A 22,790-nucleotide genomic window follows, 5' to 3' on the forward strand; every position below is an offset into this window, starting at 1 on the left:
CAACGAAAGAAAAATAGAAAAATCCAACTTCATCAAAATTAAGGACATTATCAAAAAAATGAAAAGACAACACACAAATGGGAGAAAATAGTTGCATATCATATATCTGATAAGGGTTTAATATATGAAGAACACCTATAATTCAACAACAAAAAGAAAAACCCAATTAAAAAATGAGTAAAGGACTTAAAAAGACGGTTCCCCAAGGAAGACATACAAATGGCCAAGAAGCACATGAAAAGATGCTCGGCATCATTAGCCCTCGGGGAAATGCAAATCAAAATCATAATGAGATACCATTATGGAGAATGCGGAAAAACAGGAACCCTTATGCATTGCTGGTGGGAATGTAAAATGGCATAGCCACTGTGGAAATAGTTTAGCAGTTCCTCAAAAACTTAAAACATAGAGCCAGCAATTCCAGATTGAATTCCATATGAACCAGCAATTGCACTCCTAGGTATGTACTCCAAAGAACTGCAAGCAGGGACTTGGACAGATATCTGTTCACCAATATTCACAGCAGCATTCTTCGTAACAGGCAAAAGGTAGAAACAGCTCAAGTGTCCATCAACAGAGGAATGGACAAACTAAATGTGGTGTATCCACACTGTTCTAGTTTGCTAATGCTGCGGAATGCAAAACACCAGAGATGGATTGGCTTTTATAAAAAGGGGGTTTATTTGGCTACACAGGTACAGTCTTAAGGCCATAAAGTGTCCAAGGTAACACATCAGTAATCGGGTAACTTCACTGGAGGATGGCCAACAGTGTCCGGAAAACCTCTGTTAGCTGGGAAGGCACGTGGCTGGCGTCTGCTCCAAAGTTCTGGTTTCAAAATGGCTTTCTCCTGGGACGTTCCTCTCTAGCAAGCCTGCTCCTCTTCAAAACGTCACTCACAGCTGCACTGAGTTCCTGCTCTTTGAGTCAGCTCATTTACATGGCTCCACTGATCAAGTCCCACCCTGAATGGGCGGGGCCATGCCTCCATGGGAATATCTCATCAGAGTCATCACCCACATCTGGGTGGGGCACATTCCAAGCAAATCTAATCAGCACCAAAACGTCTGCCCCACAAGACTACATCAAAGATAATGGCGTTTGGGGGACACAATACATTCAAACTGGCACACATACCATGGAACATTATTCAGCCATAAAAAGGAATAAAGTTCTGACACAAGGGATGACCTTTAAAAACATTATGCTGAGTGAAATAAGCCAGATGCAAAAGGACAAATAGTGTATGATTCTACTTATATACAATATCTAGGATAAGCAAATTCATAGAGACCAAGTTGATCAGAGGTTATCAGGGGCTGGGGAACGGAAGAGTGAGGGGGTAGGTAATGGGAAGTTATTGCTTATTGGGTACAGTTTCTGTTCGGAGTAACAGACAAGTTTTGGTGATGGACGGTGGCGATGGTAACACAACATTGTAAATGTGATGGATGCCACCGAATTGTACACTGAAAAGTGGTTAAACTGGCAAATTTTGTGGTTTATATATGTTACTATAATTTTTTTTAAGTGGCCCAGCTGATTTGAATGTACACACTGCTTGGAGCCCCTGCAGCAGGCAGGAAGCTCTCGGAAGCCATGTCTCTGCACTCTTGGGCCAGCCACCCCCATGAGCCACTAACACGGGGCCCCTCTGCTTGGGCTGATGCAGCAAACTATCCATTGCATGGGCGGGGATCTGAAACCATGCAGCCTGCCCTTCCCAAGGGCTTGCCCAGTCCTCTTGACACAAGCTTGCTGGGGCCCAAGGGAAGGGAAGGTCGGCACCATCTGAATCAAACCACAGACTTTAAGCGTTCACGTTACAAGGGATTTCAGGTATCACCCAAAGTCCATGGCTAGCTGGAGAAGAGTAGGGGTCAAAGGCCATCTCTCTACGTGGTGCAGCTCCCCCAGCCAAAGATCTGCACTGGCTCACACCATGTGCCACCTTCCACGTCCCTGCCAGGCTCAGACCCCAACCCCCCTCACTTCTGCTGGCAGATTAGCTTCCCAAATGTGAGCAGGGACAAAGCCAGCTCAGGAGACTTAACTCTCCGCGATGGGTTTAGCTCAGCTTCAAAGCTTCCTAACTAGAACCAAATAAGCGGGCATATTGCAGCTGGAAGGAAGAGGCCAAAAAGGGGGAGCAAAGAGGGGCCTCTCTGTAAAGCTGGATTACCTAAGGCATCAGCTTGCAGCGTGAGTGACACACCAAGGCCTGTCATGGTGGGCACCACCAGAAAAGCAAAATATCCCTTCCCTTTGAGCTGGGGAGGCAAACTGAGGAGCACCCCCAGAAACCTCCAGGCACTGGTGCATCCTTTAGAGCAAGGCCTCAGAACCCACTCCAAGTTCACCATCCCCAGGAGGCTGCTCACTACTGGTACCCTCCAGCCTGACCCCACCTGCTGCTTCTCCTTGGTGCTTGGCCCATTTCACACATGCAGGGGACTCGAGCTCCCTCATTAAGTGGTAAGCTCTCCCCCTCCAGAGGCTCTGTGCCAACTTGCTCACTCTCTCTCTCCCCCTTGCCTGGAACCCCAGTCTTATCTAGCCAGCAAACTCCTATTCAACCTTCAAAATCCAGATGTCCCTTCCTCTACTTTGTTATCTCTGTATTGTGTCCACAGCTCCATCCAGCACCTACTGCTCAGCTCTGTAACTATCTGTCCTCCATGGGACCCTGTGTAGCTCGAGGGCCTGGGTTATGGCAAGCACTCAATAAATTCACGCAACAGACACTGGCCATACAGTATCCAGGCAGCCCTTTCAACAGAAGAAACAGAAAAGCCAAATAATACACGGATTCTTTTTTTTTCCCCAACTAGGAAATTCCTAAAAGCAATACAGGCTGGTTTTTCCTCCCCTTTACTTCTGGTTAGAGCAAACATTTAGAGGGGAGAGTCGGATGGCCTCCACGTGGGGCTGGGAGAGAAGGACAAGTCAAGCTGGGCCTCCAGGATGCTGGCCCCAGGCCTGGGCTGTCCCTCCCTTGAAGGCCGGGGATGGGGAGATGCCCCCTGCTCTAACCCCACCCTCGGCAGCCCGATGTTCCAGTGCTCGGGAGCACGAGCCAAATGACCTCTCGATCCCACCACTTCCTGGCACAGGAAAACTGATCTGGAGCAACTGGAGCTCCTGTGCACACAGCGGGCATTCAGTAAATAGTTGTGGAGTGAGTGAATGGACTCAGTCAGATCCCCAACACCCTAGTAAGCCACAGAGGGCCTGGGGCCACAGAGCTGGTCACCAAGTTCAGCCAAGGGCACCAAGTTCAGCCACGGAGGGAGGCAGGAGCAGGGCGAGGGCAGGGCAAGGCCTCCCCACTCAGGGGGAGCCCAAGATGGCATTGGCTGTGTCCTCGAGGTGGAGACAGCCGCTCACCCCACTTCTGCTGGGACTTCCTCTTCTCCACCCTCTTCTCCCCCACCCCCTCTTGACTGACACAAGTGCTGGCTCTGACATGATTTAAAAATAGATATTAAAGACAAGGAAGTTTAATTTTTAATGCTTCAGAAAGGAAGTGAACACAGAGCTGCTATTCCCCTGGTGGCCATGTTCTGGGGATCTCAGAGCATTTGCCCCTTCATCTGCCCCCCTGTCCCCCAGTAAGGCCACGGGCCCGACCCACCCCGAAGGTCTACTCATAACAGCCCTCTGGGAAGGCAGGACCCACGATGGCAAACAGTCTGAGCACTCGGGAAGCCCTGGAATGCCTCTTGCCACCAGGTTAGCCTGTGCCTCTGCCTCTGTTTGGAGAGGCCAGGTGAGGCCAGGTTTGGCCAGGTGAGGCCAGGTCTGAACACAGGCTCCCTGTTCAGACCAGTCCCTCGTTCCCCGACAGAAGCCCCCACGGACTCCTTATGACATACCAAGCTGCCAAATGCTGATTGTTCAGAGACCCCAGGTTGGGGCTCCAAGGATCAAGGGAGGAGCCACAGATCCCAAACATGTTCCCCAAACTTGGCTGGAGAGCCTTCCCCAAGCAGCCTGCACACATGGGGGTGGGGGTGGGGGTAGTGAGCAGTCTGACGGGCTGGGCAGCCAGGGCCTGACCCACCGAGGGGAGGTTAATCAGGCCCCACCCAGCACCCTGCCCACGGCAGCCCTGCCACCCCTGCCCCTGCTCCAGCCGGCAAGCTGAGCACAGCCTCTCCGGCTAATTGGCCTTTATTAAGTGCGCGATCCACATGGAATAGACTTTCCAATGGGGCCAGAATGTCACTACTCTGCCAGCCAGGATTTAAAGTGATGGGACAGCTCTGCTGGCAAGCTGGAGAAGTGACCATTTTCCCTGAGTGGCAATTATGCCGGCCACCCCAGCCCTACCCCTACCCCTACCCCTCCACACTGACACAAGCTGGATTGGGGGTGGGTACGCGTCACGATGTGCTGTCCCAAAGGGGGGACCCAGGCCCCAGCTCTCAGAGGCTCCCTCTCCAGCCCATCCCTACTCAGAGCTAAAAGCTACAAGCCTCTTTTGTAGCCCTGGAGGGGCACAGGTTCCCTCTCTCCCTAGATTACTCCACCAGGTGCCCCCAGGAGGACTCAGGGGTGGGGCTGACTGAGGGAAATGCCCCGAATGGTTTCCACTGCTGGGACAAGCACCTCGGGGTGGGTTTGACAACCAATGGAGAAGACCCTCAGATGCGGAAATTTTTGTTCCACTCCAAACTTCCTGTCCCCTCTGCACCAAGAGGCCAGCACTCTCTTTGGCCCTGAGGATGAAGATGACGAACATGGGGGATGACCAATGACTCCCCTCTCTAACTCCTCTTCTGTATCAGACCCTCAGAAATGCTGCCTTCTGGGGTGCCCCCAACTCTCCCAGCGTACTGGGGTACCAATACGGCTAGTACCGAATGGCTGAGGCTGATGGTACCAGGAGTAAACACAGACCCACCAGCAGGCAGACGCTCAGCAGCCTATAGGGCACCTGCCCTCTTCTTAGTAAGGAGGAGTGGTGCCAGCCACGGAGCTACCTCCCATCCTGCCCCCAGTGACATCTCCCAGGCCCTCTCCAACACGAATCCCCTACCCGCCCTGCCCAGTGGCAAAGAACCAGGGGCTCTCAGGTTGGCTCAGGTCCGCAGTGCAGGGCAGCTGTACTTCCCCCTCCACGCTGGGAATCCTCCCAGACGGACTCAGAGGAGACGGAGGGGGTGTGGCGGCAGTGGTGGTTTGGAGAACCACCAGGTAGAGTCCGGGATTATGGGAAGTTCTCTATTTATTGATCACCGGCCTCGGGCTCAACTCCAATGCCTTAGAAAAGACTCTTTTTGGGATCTGAGCCATGAGAGTAGAAAAAGTGATGGCTATATAATTCCTAATAAACGCCGTGGATCCCAGATGCCAGGACTCTGCCACCGAACCTCTTTACAGCCCTGCATGCCTCTTCATCCCCTCCTTTCGTTCCCCTCCCTGTGTGGACTGGAAAGTGGCAGAGGTCTCCTGGGGATTCTTACCTCGTCACCCCCACCACCACCACCACCCCCAGACACACACGTTTGCCCCTTCTCTTTCCTTTGGCTCTGTCCTCTGCCCCTTCTCCCCCAGCAGGACCTGGCACCTGCCCACAGGAAGTCTTTATTTGGGTGGAGCACAGTGATCCACTACCCCTAAATCCGGGCTAACATTCTGCCACAGCTGCTCTTTCAACTCCCAATAAGCACCGCACCAAACACTCTCTCTCATACAAACCCATTTCTCTTTTGCACAATCGTCCATCTTTCCTAAGGTCTATGTCTTCTTTCATTAGTTCATTCACTACAAGAATAATAAGAGGGAGCCTTTGAGACTCAATTTTGTCCAGCTCTTGGAATACCATGGGAGTTCTGAAAATATTAAGTAATCAGAAAAGTCAGAGCCTAGGAGATCACTGGACTCCTTGCCTGGTAAGACAGTGGTCTTATGTGCCTTCTAATTAGGAAGGGGCAGCAAATTCTTTCAGCGAAGCGTGTTAAGGAAGGGCATTCCTCTGACTAGTACATTAACCTCTCCCAGGCTTTTAAGGGAAGATGGAAAGGAGCTACTTGTTCCCCCCACTGGAAGGTACAAAGTGAGCTTTACTCAGAGGTAAGTTTGATAACTGCCTTCTCTTCCCTATGAGGCGGAACTTGGGAACTCATACCACAGAATAACACGGTGAGGATTTACAACTCTGGCCTTCCATTCATTCATTGACAAACATATAATGAGTGCAGGATGGAGACCACGGCACCAGCCTGAGAAGGATCCCAAACCAAGTTGGAAACATCTAGAGCAGAAAGGAGCCGCAAGCAGTTACACTGACTCAGGCCAGCAGGTGGCGCGGCGGGGATGGGAAGGAGCAGTGCCCAGTGGGAGCTCACCGGGACGGGTTCTTTCTACTGAGTGTTAACACATGCAGAGTGGGACAAAGCAGAACAGTTGGTTGGGACTATGAAAAAGGACAGAGAGGGGGATGGTGAACAATGGAAAGGACAGCATTCAAGTACATCCAAAGACACCAGAGAAGTACCCAGCTGACACAGATGCGGCCGATGAGTCAAAGACACAGGAAGCACTTGCCCATAGGGAGGCTACAAAGTCATTCTTGACATTCCAGATGGTTCTCACCACCCAAAAAAAGAACCAGCATATCTCTACCCCAGTTTCCATAAGGTTAACTTCCCAATAGCAGTGGCTGGAGGGTCCCAACCCGTGGAGACATCTGGGGGAATCCAACTGTCACCATCTCACACTGGGTTCCTTGGAAGAGAAGCAGCGGCCCATGCCCCAGGTGGGGAAGGGGGCTTTCCTCCCCAGAGAGAAGGTAAGGCAGCACTCAGGCACCTCCTCTCCCAGTTCCAAGACGTCCCATAATTAATGAGGTGAGGACACTGAATGGGACCATCACAACTGCTCCCCTCCCCCAACTGGGCTGGAAAGGAAATCCAGGCCTGGAGGGATAGAGCAACTCGTCCCAAGTCACACAGGAAACTGATGCAGAACCAAGACTTGGGTCCAGCCTTCTTCCCTCCCAGTCCTGAGCTTTCCCCTTGGTGAGAAAAGCCACCCCACCCACCTACACACCTAAAAAAGTTATTTCAGTGAAAGTGGGTCACTCCACCCAAAAGCTGAACACCAAAGCACAACCACTTCTGGCCAACTGCACTCTAGATGACTTTCTCCCTCCCCCCAGTGCTTCCCGGACCATGGGCAGCTAGCTAAACACCTCCCGCAGGCAGCTGGACCAAGCCTGAGGCAAGCCAAATATCTGCGCTGTCTATCTGACCGTATCTGGGCTCTGGTGAAGAAAGGAGGGGCAGCAGTTGGAGTGAAGGAACAATTAGATATGAACTTAAGAAGTTTTCAAATTTGCTGAACTAGTATTTCTTACACATGTGTGTACACACACACATGCATGCATGCACACACCCACATACTCACAGCCTCCAGAATCACACTGAGGGCAGAGAACAATTTGGAACTGTCCCACGCTTGATACCTTCTCCGGGAAATAATCTCTCGCCAAAGACAGGGACAACCCCATCTTCTCCCTTTTCCCCTTCCAGTCCCTGGGGCTCCTGGAGCCTGGAGGGCTGGCATGCCACAGCAGGAGTGCCTGGCCAGCCCACTCCCTGCTCAGCCCACTGCAATCCCTCCAAAGCAGCCAAGGGGCCACCGGACAGCAGTATCCCACTCACAGCCCTCCTTTCCCACACAAGCCCCAACTTGGAGGCATATCTGAGGGCTAGCCAGCCAGTCACTTGGCTTGGGAGAGGGGCTCCCCCTCCTTTTTCTGGGATTCACTGAAAGGAGTGACAAGATGTAGCCTCTACTCCTCCATCCCCACCCCCCACCCCACTCCCACAGATTGTTCCTTGTGTATTCTTTACTCAGAAAACCACCTTTATTTGTGTCTGTCTTCAACCCGGGGTCACAAAAACTGTTAAAAATTCTGTCTCCATACCCATTTCTGCAGGTTACCAGAAGGCATTTCTAGCATGAGCTTTCTTATAAGGGAAGGAGGTAGTGGCAAACTTTGCTAGTTACCTAAGAATGGGCAAGTCTCTCCTGGAAGACAGGCAAGTTGAAGACTCCATTCAGCCACCAAGGAGAAGGAGAAAGGCAGAGAGAGATGCATGAAAGACGGAAGAAACCGATACCCATAAAACCCACTTACCATTGTGCAGAGAGCAGAGCAATGCAGCACGGAAGAGGGAGACGGGATAATGCTACCGTAGGTAACAAGAAGACGAAAGCAAAGGGAGAGATAAACGGAAGGACTTACCCAAAATATTAGATTGAAGAGGAACATCATGTACTTCAAGCAGCAGAGGCAGCCCCGGGCCATGTTGCACTTCTTAAATTCTAGGAGGAAAACAAAGGACAGGTCCAGGTAAAACACCACGTACTTGCTGCCTTTGGGTGCATTGTACTTGTCGGTCTTAACGCCGGCCTCGGCGCGGCTCTGGCCCCGGGAGCCCGCGGTGCCGTAGAAGGCGCCGGCCGTGAAGCCGCGGCCGAACGGGCGGCCCGAGCTGGACGGCTTGGCAAAGTCCGAGTCCTTGCTGTCCAAAGATGGACTCCGGTGGATCGAAGAATCCTCACTACTCGACTTCTCCATGCTCGCGGCGTTCCCGGGGGCCCCGAGGGACGGGGGGCATCGCTCCCGGAGTAGGACGGATGGGGCGCCCCAGTTGGGCGCGGGCTGCGGGAGGGCCGGCGGAGCCTTGCACGCCCCCTCTCCGTACCGGGACGCACTCCAGGCCGAAACCTGTGCCCAGGGGCCGCTGCCTCTAGGATGGCGCCCCGCTCCTAGCCGGCCGGCCCGGAGGGCTCTGCGGCGCGGCGCGGCGAGGTTCTCCGCGCGCCGGCGGACGCTCTCGGGGCACTGGCTCGACTGCGTAACTTAGCGTCTTTGGGGAGGCTGCATTTTTATTTCTCTTTCTGAGGCGTCAGCTCGCCCCCCTGTGCACCGGCCGTTCCACGCGAGGCAGAGGACGGCGGAATCCAGGCTCCCCGGGCACACCTCTCCCTGCCCACCCCCGGCGCGGAGCCCGATCACTTTGCGGGCGCTCCGCCTCCTCGCGCTCGGCGACTTTGAGGAGCGGCTCGCCGGCCCTGGGCTGCCCGGGGAGCGGCGGGCAATGCCGAGGGATCCGCCGCAGCAGCAACCGCTGGGCTTTCCCGGTGAAATCCCAGCCCCGACTCCGGACTCCGAAATCGCCCCGGGCCCCCTCCCGGGCCCTGGGCCCCGCCCCCTGCTTTGCATTCGACCAATGGGCGCGCGGTCTGCCTGGCCCCGGTGGGGGAGCCACCCCCCTCCCCAATGACACCATATCTTTAATAGGATTAGCGTTCTGCCGTGTGCCTATACCAGTGCGCCGCGAACCCGCGCTAAATGTCAAGGGCTCTGTAGCTGTGGTGAATCAGAACCTTCATCGGAAGGCGCCAGTCTCTTTAACCAGAGGAAAGGGGACGGCGGGCGGCTGGAGGTACCAACGACGCGAAGGAAGCCAGAGGAAAGGCTTGGGGAGGATTGGGGGGAAAGGGAGCGCGGCCACTGTCATGCTGGCCGCCAACCCCCCATGCACACGGGGGCCTGTCCGTCCCGGGGTGCACGGTCTCCCGGCTATACATACACACCCACGCACACACACCACGCTTTTGCACACGTGGGTCTGTTCGGGCACGCAGGGAGAAGAGACCTTAGGGAAGGTGCGAGGTGTGGGAAAAGCTCTTGGGGCCTCTGCGGTGCGTGCGCGGCCCTCCCCCCTGCTCCGTGCGCACGCGCGCGCACACACACACGCGTCTCGGCGAGGTTCCTGCAGCTGCGCGATACCCCACCCCCGCGTGCCGGAGTGGTACACAGCTCCGGCTGGGACCCCGGCCAGGCGGGGAGGGGTGAGTGGCCGAAGTGGGAGCCCCACCTGCCTGCTCCGCGTTCTGCCTTTGCTAAGGGTGAGAGGTAGGAGTCATCTTGGCCACAGACCGGGGTGGTCTCCCGCGAGGAGTGCATGAAGGGGCGCGCCAGGGAAGTAGAAGGAAGAACGCTCTTGCTTGAGTCTTGGGAACATCCAGGAGCAGCCCTTCATCCTACAGTAAACAACCGCCGCTGGCCGGCCTCCCTTGCCCTCGTGCAGAAGTCTGCATTGCCGACCTGGGGCCACCACGATTTGCAGACATATGATGAAGATTAGACGACTCGTCCAGCAGGGATCCCAACTCTCTTTTCTGCCACCATCCCTATCACTCAGCAAGAGTGCTGGGAGCACCCGAGAGCAGGGGCTAGGTCTGTATCCCCAGCACCTGGGACTGGCTTTGGGAGGCGCTCAGTAAAGGATGGCTGGGTAGAATTCATGCCTGACCTGGGATGTGGGTGTGAAATGCCTTCCCAGGATTTATCTGACATTTATTCCACATCTGCTATGCGCTGAGCACGGTCCAGGCCCTTGAGGAAGCAAATGTAAGATGTGCTGCTCCCTGCCCTTCAGGTCCACACAGTCTAGTCAGGGAGACAAGAGGACATTCTTCGCCAAGGCTGGACGATTGGGTATGTGGGACGGAGCTACCACACCTGCCTATGTCTGTTTAGGAAGGGGATGTTAAATCCAACCAGGGGGGCAACAAGAGCCTCATCCCAGGGCTGGTGCAGGGACACCGTGCTGGGGGTCCAGCACCCTCACCAGCTCCAAGACAAGCCTGCCTCCCGGGAGTGAGAGCTCTCAGATTCTGGGGGCAGCTCACTTTCTTTAAAGGAGCCTGCAGTAGTTTGACTATTCTGAGCCCCTTCTCAACTCAGTTGGGGAGCCCAGCCCATAAACACAGTGTGAACCGTGGCCACCAGCATTTTCTTCTCTCCTGTTTGGGCACGGCGGTCCTGTGGCTGCTGCCTCCAGATGAAGGGGCAGATGTCTGGCCAGGTCCCGACAGAACTCCATGACCGCCTGACTGCAGTGGCTAACGCCTTTTGTCCTCTGCAGCTTCAACCCCGGGTGGCTCCCAAGGGGTTCCCGGCTGCCACTTCACTCTCACATTCCTTCTTTGATGCAGACAAGGAGAGATCATTTACCAGCTGGACTGTTTTACACTCTTTGCCTTTTAGCTGTGTGATCAAGGGCCAGGTACTTTGCCTTTCTGAGCTTCCATTTCCTCTTCTTGAAAATGGGGATTAATAGACCCTTCCTCCTAGAGATGTGAGGATAAAGTGAGCTGGCATCTGTGAGATCATAAGCCCCAAACAAACATACAGTGCTGCTAGCAGTATTCTCAGATGGGCTACTGGCCTCAGCAGGGACCCTCCCAGGCTGGCTCCCTCCTTTCTCCACTCTCACTTCTCCCCAACTCGCACTGTGTCCAGTCAAGACAGTATCTCCATTGTCCCTGGATCACTCCACCTTCATTTCTGATTGTAAATGAATTGATGTGACTAACCACCTCCTTAGCAACCCAGCTGGAAGTCTGGGAGCCTGGGCCACTGGCAGGGGAGAGAAGAGGCTGTCCAATGTCATGTGCTACCCCTCCTGGTCACACTGTCAAAAGGGAGTCAAAGGAGTACCACTCATCATCCATTACCAAAGCTGCAGGAAAGGCCCATTGGGGTACCCAGGTAGCCAATATCAGGATAACACAAGCAACTCAGATTTTCAGATTTATAAGTCCTCGTCATATACCAGGCACCAAGCTTTATATGCAGGAATTCATTTAATCCTCATGATGTCCCAATGACATAGGTATGATCATCATTCCCATTTTACAGAGAGGGAAACTGATGCTTAGAGAAAGCAAGGAACTTCTCCAGGGTCACACGGTTAGGAAGTTGTGGAGCCAGGACTTGACCCCAACTGTGTGTGACTTCAAAGTCCATGTTCGTTACACTCTTGGGCTCCAGACATAGTTCCTGCCCTTGGGAACCTTCCAGTCTAACAGACAATTTAAAAGCACAACAGGGAACCTGTTCTAGTTTGCTAATGCTGCTGGAATGCAAACAGCAGAAATGGACTGGCTTTTATAAAGGGGGTTTATTTGGTTACACAGTTACAGTTTTAAGGCCACAAAGTGTCCAAGGTAACACATCAGCAATAGGGTACCTTCACTAGAGGATGGCCAATGGGTGTCCAGAAAACCTCTGTTAACTGGGAAGGCATGTGGCTGGCATCTGCTCCAAAGTTCTGGTTTCAAAATGGCTTTCTCCCAGGACGTTTCTCTCTAGGCTGCAGTTCCTCAAAAACGTCACTCTTAGTCGCACTTGGGATGTTTGTCCTCTCTCAGCTTCTCCAGAGCAAGAGTCTGCTTTCAACGGCTGTCTTCAAACTGTCTCTCATCTGCAGCTCCTGTGCTTTCTTCAAAGTGTCCCTCTTGGCTGTAGCTCCTCTGCAAAACGTCGCTCACAGCTGCACTGAGTTCCCTCTGCCTGTCAGCTCATTTATATGGCTCCAGTGATTCAACTTAGACCCACCCCAAATGGGCGGAGCAACACCTCCGTGGAAATTATCCAATCAGAGTCATCACGCACAGCTGGGTGGGGCACATTCCAAAGAAACACTCAAAGAAATCTAATCAACACTGATAACATCTGCCTACACAAGATTACATCAAAGATAATGGCGTTTGGGGGACACAATACATTCAGCCGGCACAGAACCTGAGGTGGCATGTCATTATAAAAGGATCCTGTCTAAGGGGCAAAAGGGAGCAGTGCCTCTGGATGGATCACCAGCAAGGGTAAATCGCTGGGGAGATGGCCTCAAGTCCTTCTCACTGCAGCAAACCATCACTCCTAATAGATTCTATATTATGGGTGGGACACTGAGTAAGGACCATGAAAGATACAGAGATGAGTGAGGCATGGCCGTGGGCCTGGAGGATCTCCCAATCTTCTACCCCTGCTCCAAGACCGTATCTAGAGCACGAGCAGTGCAACAAGCAAAGAGCTATTCCATAGGCCTGTCATTGGAGAAGAGCTCTCTGCAGTGGGTCTGCACAGGAAGAAGGGAAGGAGGGCATCCCAGGAAGGCGTGGGGGTAAGACACAGTGGGGAGAAAGTGAGGAGATGGCCCTACTGATCAGGGGGAATGGGAGTCAACTGGAGCTATTTTGAGAGACCTTATGTGACACAAAAAGTCTGGACCTCACTCTGGAGCCTTCCAGGCAGTTGGGCCACAGAACAAAACCTAGTGCCTGAGGAAGGTGGGCCTGGCAGCAGGGTGGGGGAGAGGTGAGAAGACCAGCGGCTGTAGTTGCCTCTCTTCCATGGATTTGGGGTGCAGAAGGAACCTCAGAGAGACAATGTGATCTAAGAAGCCACCTCTCGTGATCCTCCTGGTTTTCAATCACTGGACATGCCCAGGAGAGCTGAAAGGTAGAGGCTGCCCTGGAGGGGTGTCTGAGCATGTGAACACAACAGAGCTGCTCTCACTCCCTTCCTCCCTCCTTCTCTTTCTCTCTCTCTCTCTCTTTTCTTTTTTTAACAACGTAAAACGTGAAGCAAGTGCAGAATTCCCAGAGGAGAGGAAGAGAAGTGAATGCATGAAGTCAACATACAGCATCTCTCCTGACTGGCAGCTGGGGACATGTGGGCTTCCGAGTCAAGGCCAAGCTTGGTCTGCCTGCCCTGAGTGTCCCCAGTTTGCACTGAGAAAAAAAACTCAAGTCTTGGGTCTCTCACTCACAGTCAGAGCTGATGGGCCAACACAGACACCCTTTCTGACCTGCACGGAGTTTGTCTGTCTATGACAAGGCATGCAGCTCCCAAGGTCTCCTGTGCCTCAATCAGACAAGCAGCCTCACCTGGAACTTAGGTTAGATGCAAAGTGGTACTCGCCATCCGAAGGAACGCCGTGTGAGATGGATGGCCACTGCAGGAGAATGTTTGTTAAACTCCAAAACTGAGGTCAGAAAAAGCTCTAATTGGTTGAGATGAGAAAATGCTTTAAATGCTAAGCAAACCATTTACAGATCATGGCAAAAGAGGAGGAGGATGGAGAGGGACCCATGGCAAGGGGCCACATCCTTGGATGTCTGCAGGAAAATTCCCTAGTCAGCAGGTGGGGGGTGGTCCAGAGGCAGGGGCAGCTCTCCTGTAGACTATGGAAATTAAATGGCTAGCATATTATGTGGCCTAGGAAGGGCAGCAGCAATGACACTGAAAGGGTCAGGGTGTAACAGAACAAAAGGTAGCCTGGGTTTTGGTTTATCTGTTTAGTTTCTGAGACCAGTGAGTAAAAAAAAAAAATAGGCTGTCTGCAGTGTAAAGGTTCACCATCAGATGGAAGGATGAACTGCTCAGAACAGCCTACCAAGGTCAGTGGGCACCTCCTTATCTGGAGAGCTGGAAAGGAGGTCTGCTCCTCTCCTCCCTCCTGTGACCCCCCCCCCACACACACACACACAAGCTCTTTGTTCAGGCTGCCATTTGAGTTTGCCCATCTACCGCTGCTCCGGTCCCTGGGCTTCTGGAAGGGAGGCAGGGGCCGTGTCTCATCACCCCCCGTTACCTGGCACACTGACCATCCCAGCGACAGCAGGTGCTCAGAAAGTGGAGGTGGGTAGAGGGGAAAAGGAGACCACCACACCTAAACCTGGAGCTCTCCCCAAGGACAGGCTGAGCACCCCAAGTTCACTAACCAAAGGACGCAACCCAAGGCAGAAATCTATGGAATTGTTCCTGGTTTCCAGCTGGCTATCTGAGGGCCTCAGAGACTGACTATAGAGCCCAGGAAATTTAAATGCCCAGCTCCAGAAAACAGCATAAGTGCCATGGGCTTGACTGTTCAGCTCACAGCTATATCCCCAGCACACAGTGTACAACCTGGAATGGAGGGATAAATGGACAAACAAATGTAGGGGTCCAGAAGGTCATCTCGGAGGAAGAGTTGGGAAAGAGAAGAGGTAGAAAAGAAGAGAAGATGAGAGAGGAGCAAAACAAAGGACAAAGCTGCTTCGGATCCCTACCCATTTGGGTGAGCCACTCCTTTTAGAGAGGCTCTAAGGACTGTGCTGGGCAGGAGCAGCTCTGCCTCCAGCTTGGAGTGACTGGTGAGTTCATGCAAACCCCTAGTGCTGTGGGCCATGCCCCAAAGCCCCAGAGCAGAGCTGCCTCCTGGCTGTAGTCAGCCCTCGTCAGAGGCCACCCCTGAGAGTGGACTGTGCACAGACCCTTGGCCATATGTCCAGGCTCCACGAGTAACGGTGAATGAGCTGGTCAGAGCACGCTTTGATGATGCTTTGGAACAGCCAGCTAGCTTAGCACAGAGGAAACAGAGGTACTAAAAACATAGCTCCAGGACCAGAAAGAGGTGTGATTGCATCCTCACAGAGCCAGCCCCACTCCCCCAAAATCAGCTCACACCACATGCCCTAGTAATTGTGGGTCAGCTGGGCCTGGTTCTGCGAGGAAGGCTGGCATAGGCTCAGGTGCCTTCATTGAACCCTGTCCATGTCCACCACCTACCCACCCAACCACAGAGAACAGAGTGCTGGCAGAATAATGTCATGGAATGATTATGGGCTTTGGGACTGGACGGATCTGTGTTCAGATCCCTCCTGGAGTGAGTTGCCTAAGGCTGAGCCATCTAGAATGACCACATAATTGCTCTGTTATCAGTTTCTTCAGCCTTAAATTAGAGATACACACCTTCCTAAGCAATGTGCAATAAAAAAATAGAGAGATTAAAGGTGATGAATGTAATGCACACGGCACAAAGTCTGTGGAACAGGAAATGTTCAAGGAACTGAGGTGCTGGCATCATCGACAGCAATAATTATAGTAAATATGGTCCCTGTCCCCTCTAATTATAATGTAGTAGAACAAAAAAAGACACACCAAAACACATAATCAATACGTAACGTTCTGTGGATCACATTCTAAAGGTAAATGCTGGCAGCTCGTCCTTTTCTTCAGCTCACCCGCCTTCCTCGGGGAGGCCCTGAGTCTGGGCCCCTTTTCTCTCCCCAGCCTTCCTGCACGTGGCCATCTCAGCCCATCCAGAGGCTTCGGTCACCACCCATGTGCTGATGCCCAGCATTTACTTGGGCCTGGCCTGTCCTCGGAGCCCCCCACCCCACACACAAACCTGATTCTACTGTCAACCCACATGGTCGTCTCACAGGCAGCTCCCATAGTCCCATGTCCCAGAGGCACTGACCTTCCAGTCTCAGTAAAGGGCCTGAACACCCACCCAACTGCTTAAGCCAGAAACCCAAGATTCATCCTGGACTCCCCATCACTTGCCCCTCCTCCAACCAACCACAAGTCTACTTCTTGCCATCTTTGCAGACCCTGCCCCAGCCCTGCCTCACCTCATCTCGCACCCTGATTCCTGCAACAGCCTCTCATGGGACTCTGCTGCCACTCCTGCCCCTGAGCCCATTCTCCAAGAGCAGCCCATCTTCTCAGATCCTTCCCCTACCTTCACCCCTTCAGTGACTTCTGGTTTCACTGAGATTGTGATTGTGTATATGTTTGCTACTCTACTACTTCTAGCACAATCCAAATTCTTAAGATATCCCTGAAGGCCCGGCACGATGGACCCCTGCCTACCTCTCAGCCTCGTTTCCAACGAGGCTGAGAGCTCTCCCAGCTCTGTCCTTCCCAGCGAACTCTCCCAGCTCTGTCCTTCCTTGGGGCCTTTTCCACCCCGTTGCCTCTGCCTGAATGTTCTTCACCAACCCACTGCCTGACTTGGTCCTGTACATCCCTGAGCTGTCGTGAATTCTTCAAGGTCTTTTCTGGTTGTCTGGCTACCCTACTAAGGTCTAAATTAAAGCCCATTTCCCCACCAGAATCCATTTTCATTGCACCCTTTACCTTTTCCTCACTTTGAAAGTACATGTTTCTTTGAGTGACAACTTACTGTCTGATTCTCCTACGAGACCATAAACCCCAGTGCAGAGCGGCTGCATCTGTTTTTCTCAATCCTATATTCCCAGGGCCCAGCACTATGCCTGACCTACGGGACAGGGGGGCAATAAACACCAATGATGGAATGAATGGGAGTGCAGAGGGAGGTGTGCCCAGGCAAGCCACATCACTGGGAAGGGCTTCACAGGCCTTCCAGTTTTATGGTCACCTCTGGCCACCTACGGAATAATTACCCATGTGACCTCTGGTTCCTCAACTGCCAAACAAGGAGGTTTTACTAGTGGGTTCTCTAAGGTTCCTTCTAGCCCTGAAATTCCCACCCTATGAAATGGGACCTATTTGGGTCTTAGAAGCTGGGCAGGTGTGGACAGGCCGAGGGAAGGAGGAGGAGCACCCCCAAAGGGGAATGACCAGGCAAACCCGGAGGGCAGAAGAGTGTATGTCCGGGGAGGGCGAGCCCACGTGCCCGGCTGAAAAAAGGTTTCACAGCATGTGAGTTTAGAAAGGTTGGCAGGGGACCAGATCACAGATGACCCTGGGTCTCAGTTCAAACACCCACTCTGGATGCCACTGCCCCCCGGCCCCCTCCCACTCCTCTCAGCAGCCCCATCTCCCCTCACCTGTGCTGGCCCACACAGCCACCACACTCTTTCCCACCTCCTGGCCTTTGCTTTCGCCGTTCCCTCTGCCTGAAACTCCCTTTCTCACGTGCCCTGACTGGCCAGCTGCCATGGCCTAGCCAGCCTCAGCACAGCCGTCACCCCCTCTCTGAAGACTGGGGTTAGGAGCCTCTCCTTGGAGCACCAACCGCACCCTAAGCTCACCCCATCACTGTGCGCCCCACCACCACATCCCGAATGTGAGCCCCTTGAAGGCAAGGACTGGGGTCATCTTTGCATCCCAAGCCCTTGGCCAGAGCCACACGCAGGTGCTCTTAAGTCACTGCAGGCGGGTGAGTGACAGTGACAAGGACCTCCGTAGGTGTCCTGAGCAAGATGAAAGCAGATCGTGAGAAAAGTCAGCCTTGGCTTGGAGCAAGGGAAACTTTATGCAGAGAGCAAGCACTGCCCCTCCCAGGGGCCAGAGTCGCCTCCGAGCGGGTTTCCAGGGTGGGAGCGGGGGCTGGGGCCTGGGAGGGCCACCTGCAATCTCAGGACCTTTCTTCCAGGAAAGCCCCAAACCAGCCCCATTGTTCACCCCCAGCCCGATCAGCATCCCGGGCAGATCCCCAGGAGGGCCTGGTGTGCAAAGCACGGTGCTGGACAGACAGACGTACCACATCCACACACTCACACACACACTGAGCATTCACTCCTGGGAGATGGAGGAGCAAGCAAGCCTTTGTTAGTCACACTTATCAAGGAGGACAGGTGGCTTCAGGGCGGGCACAGGGAAGTGTGATAAAGCCCAAGGGTGGGTGCCATGCACCACTGGAAATGTACTGACCCAGCAAACGTCCTGACCCAATATTCCTAAACCACTCCATGGAGGGCACTGCCTTGGGGGTGAGGATGGCTCTCTCTGCCCGGCCTCCTGCCTGCCTCCTTCCCCTCTTCCCTCCCTCCCACCACTGAGCCAGGAGTCCGTGGACCTGGAGCTGCTCTAGAGTTAAGAAGACAGAGAAGGAGCAGTGGCCCGGATTCCCCCTGCTCTGAAGCCAGGAGATCAGTACACTGGGTAGAACTTGGCTGCCCACATCTCAAGCCTTGTAGGGCATGAAGTCACTTGTGGTCCCTGTAAATGAGGCAGCGTCTCATTCAACGTCCTTGAGGCTGAGACGCAAACGTGAAAGCATCCAGTGCATCCCAAACACGGAGGCGCCTTTTCTCCTCCCGAGGTGCTTCTGGTGAGAATGGTCACAAACCCCACCCACCCGAAGCCAGCTATCCAGGCCAGCACAGATCTTACAGTGGCAGAGAGCTCTGCCCCAAGTCTTGCCCAAGTGGCTCTGGCACAGACCCATTCCTGCTGTAGCCCTGTTACACATGACATGTGCCGGGCCACACTTCCTCAGCATGCACACAGCGTGCAGATGGCGCACACAAGCAACTGGAATCGGAGGTAGGCACAGTCCCTGTCACAGCCTCCCCTCCCTGCCACTGCCAGACCAACCCTGCCTCCCCTGTCCCGTCTCCTTGCTGGGTCCCTACCCCCACATCTTCTCCTCCCCCTAATTCACCCTGCCATGTGCTGCCTCCATCAGCAGCCCGAGGCAGAGTTCTGGGCCTGCCCTTCTCTCCAGCTCCCAATCTTCACTGGTCCCTCCACCCTGTGCTTTGTCAGCCTTCTTTCCCATGAATCCCCAACCTTACCCCATATCATGGCAATCTAAATTTTCACTGTTCTCAGACCACATCCCCACTTTTCTGCTTCTGTACTCCAGTTGATGCACTGCCCTCCACCTTTGGGGTTTCCACCCCCCATCTCTACTTTTCCTGTATGATTCAAGTCTTGTCTCAAATGCCACCTCCTCCAGGAAGGACTCCCTGATCTCATCCCCCAATCTAAGAGGCCCTCTCTCTTCTTATTCTGAACCTCGCCTTAGACACTGATTTTACTCCACCTTGTCTCATGCCTTCTCTTCCTACAAGACTAGCAGATGCTCCTGAGGGGCCTAACTCACCCATTAGGCAGTGCCAGCCTAGCTGGATATGTGGGAGACACTTAATAAATCTAGAGGGAAGTGACTGAATCCTCAAGCAATGCACAAAGCCCCCAAGCCTCACCCCCTCTCCCTTCACCATAGACGCCCACCTCAGTGCCCCCATAAAACCGCCTCAGCCTATCTAGTAGGCCTTCACCTTGGATGGACCACCTCCATTTGTCCTGCCCTCTGGAGGCCCTCTCGGGGTCAGCTACTGGATTTGGCCATCTACCAAACTATTGGGGAGATCAGATGTCCAGCCTGGAGCTCAGAGAATGTGGCCACTGTGTCTGGGTGGCTGTATGTCACTCAGGCTTTGGCCCCAAGTGGTGCTTCCATATCCCAGCTGGGCTGGGTGCCAGGGCACACCTGCTCTTCCCCTGCCCCCCACCACTGCCAGAGGAAATGCCAGCCGGCAGCCATGGCCAGCCGGACACAGCAGGGACAGGCACTGAGCACGGGCGGGTCTCCTTCCTTCCCCCCTACCAGACCAGCACCCTGGTATATCCCATATCCTACAGGGGCCCTAGCAGAATAAAGAGCTCTGTGTGGCCTAGACAAGACCAGCTCTCTGAACACAGTGCACATTGCTCAATGAACAAATGAATGAATCAATGAATGAATGAGCAAGCTTCCATTTCCTCATTTGTAAAAGGGGGTTAAATATGATTGTAAGGGACAGATGAGGGGATGTCTGAGAAACCACTTTATCAAACACACGATACTACCCTTCCAAAGCTCTCATATACACATACACGGACAGCCACCCACCACGTCACGTATGGTATGATAAAAGACAGCAAATGCTGACACTGGTTCATCTATCACTGCAGAGCCCCTAAGCCCTCACTTGGTGCCCCTCCAGGCCTTAAGGAGCTAACAGTCCATCTGGAAGACAACAACAAAATGAAAGAGCAGCAAGCAACAGAAGAGCTCCAAGGGGGAGTTGCCCAGTGTGGGCTCGGCTAATCAGGAAGGCTTCTTGGAGAAGGTGGCATACAAATTGGGCTTTAAGAACTTCCTAAGAGAAGGAAGGCAGAGGAGCGGAAGTTCCAGGTGCCTGAATACCATCAACAAAGACTTGTTCCTTGCAACCCTCTCAGCACTTTTCAAGGGAATTTCATACTTGTGATCACATTTGATCCTTACCACCCTCCTGCAAGACAGCAGGGAAACTGTCCCAGTTTATAGATGAGGAAACTAAGGGCCACAGAGGGGAAAGGACTCATCTAAGATAGTAAGAGGTAGAGCTGGGAATGAAATCCATGTCTCCCGTCTCCCAAAACAGAAATCTGTCCCCACAGCAGTGGTTTTATGTGGGCCCAGGTGGGCCCTGTAAGGAGCTGACCCCTCCCGAGGTACATATATGCTCAGAGAGAAGCAAAGGAAAGGCAAGAAGCAAGGGTGAGAGAGAGCTCATGCATGAGGGTTACCCAGCCAGGAAAATCGGAGAGGTGCCTCGTCATAGCACCAAAGAGTGAGCCCGGTCCATCCTGGAATAGCCGCCCTCCACCCCCACCAGCCTCCATCACCCCTCTGCTGGACTCATGTTCACACAGCACAAATCCACATGCTTTGTGGAATTAAAGCACCAGAGGCCCTGCCCTCAGAAAGCAGGGACAGTGGAGCCAGCAAACCAGTGGGGATCTGGTACCTGTTTAGCAATCAGCTTTTCAGGGGGAAAAGCCCTGATTTGCAGCATTTGCCAATTCTCAGGTGTAAATATCCCCACCATGGCTGATTTCAAGCTACCAATGATTTGACAACCCACCAGGCAAAATTTCAGAATATTTACTAACGGCTCCTGAGAGTCGGTACAAGTCAGCTCCAGCAAGTGGAGCCCCAACGCCAGGCGCTGCCCCATCACACCCGGGCGCCGCCCCACATGCAGAGCGGCCAGCTCACAGTGCTATTTTAAGCCCTGAGGGCCCAGCTATAGCACGTAGCCACAGCGGGCTGGTGGCCCAGGGTGGAGGTGGGAGAGGCCTACTAAGGAGCGCTGACCTGGGGAGCTCCAAAAGGGGGGTGGCTATCCCCCTTAGCAGCAGCCCTTCTCTGGGGGGCTCAGGATTCCTGGTCCACACCCTCAGACCCACCAGCCATGGGGAAAGCGAGTCGAGAGCTGCACTGGGCATGTCCAGATTCCATCTCTGTACATAAGCCCCTGAGTTCCCACTGGTCCCCACCCTGCTAACGCCCAGAAATTCCAACAAAGCTAGAGCTTGCCAGTACCCAACTTCTAGGTCCTAACAACGTAAGACAGCAGGGATGCAGAATGAAGAAAGGTGTCAACTCCCTATTACCCAAGAATGGCTTTCCACTGAGTTCCCCCCCACACACACATATACCCCTCTGCTACCCCAATCTCCCCTTAGCTACTTTGCACAGTGCCTGGCACATAGCTGCAGTCAATGAACACTTGTGGACAGAATTACCATTTTCTAAATGCATTCTGAACCCAAATATGACGAAAAGCGGTCAAGGGACAACCTGGTCTTGGGTACCACTGTTTGCATCATCATGATCATACGCTTCTCTGCTGACCCCTTTGGGCACCAAAACTGAGAATAAGGAAACGTAGATTCAAGGACTCAATACAGTTGAGTCCCTTCCAGAGACGGCTGCCCCTACCCAACCCCAGGGCAGTGGCTATACCATATTCTCAGTGAACTGTGCCCCTGAAGTCGTGCAGTGTGGAGACCCATTTCCAACCCTCCGTCCCCCACAGGACATCCATGCAACCAGGAGCTGCATGAGAAGGTTGGTCAGAGCAGAGACTCTGGGGGCAAGCTCTCCCCATCCACCCCCAAACTCATGCTGCAGGGCATCAGCAAGAGCCCCCAGTGCAGGAGGGTCACACGTGCCGGGGGCTCCCAGAAGCAACCTGCCTCTCTAATTGCTCAGTTTAAGCAATATCAGCACCAGGAAAAGAAGAGAGGAGATCCAGAAGGTGCTGTAATTAGGGAGCTCTGGGATGTCTCTCCCTGCTATCCATCTATCTCAAGGCTGCACCAGCCCCCACACTTTAAAGATACAGATTCCCGACCTGGATAGAGGGGCAGAGAGGCGGCCCCTTGGATTTTCTTGTTGGAGGAAGATCCCAGAAGCTGTGGGCCTTCAGAGATCACTTACTCCACTCCTCTTTTCCCCTTCCCTCCCCCGTCTCAATCCAGACAGGCTATTCTGAACGTTTCCTCTATAATTGTAAAAGCAATGATAGCATCCTGCATTTGCAGAAAAAAAATGCATAATGCTCAAAGGGATTTGACGTACGGGACCCTCACAAAAGTCTTAGGAAGCAGTCACCCAGACATC

At 53.5% G+C, this 22,790-nt stretch overlaps 1 protein-coding gene across 6 annotated transcripts in view; it reads right to left on the reverse strand.

The window, feature by feature from the left end:
* The window catches only part of TSPAN9 (tetraspanin 9), a 204,299-nt gene that overhangs the window by 78,444 nt on the left and 103,065 nt on the right, over positions 1-22,790 (reverse strand). For 5 of the 6 annotated variants that reach the window (XM_037846280.1, XM_037846281.1, XM_037846282.1 and 2 more), the window contains one exon: positions 8,258-8,337. In XM_037846280.1, the coding sequence (XP_037702208.1) occupies positions 8,258-8,320 (63 nt within the window). In that variant the 5' untranslated portion in view covers positions 8,321-8,337. Of the gene's footprint in view, positions 1-8,257; positions 9,150-22,790 lie in introns of those variants that run through there. The other variant, XM_037846279.1, reaches the window with a different exon arrangement.

Source organism: Choloepus didactylus, chromosome 8 (genome assembly GCF_015220235.1).
Source record: "Choloepus didactylus isolate mChoDid1 chromosome 8, mChoDid1.pri, whole genome shotgun sequence".
Lineage (NCBI taxonomy): Eukaryota > Metazoa > Chordata > Mammalia > Pilosa > Megalonychidae > Choloepus > Choloepus didactylus.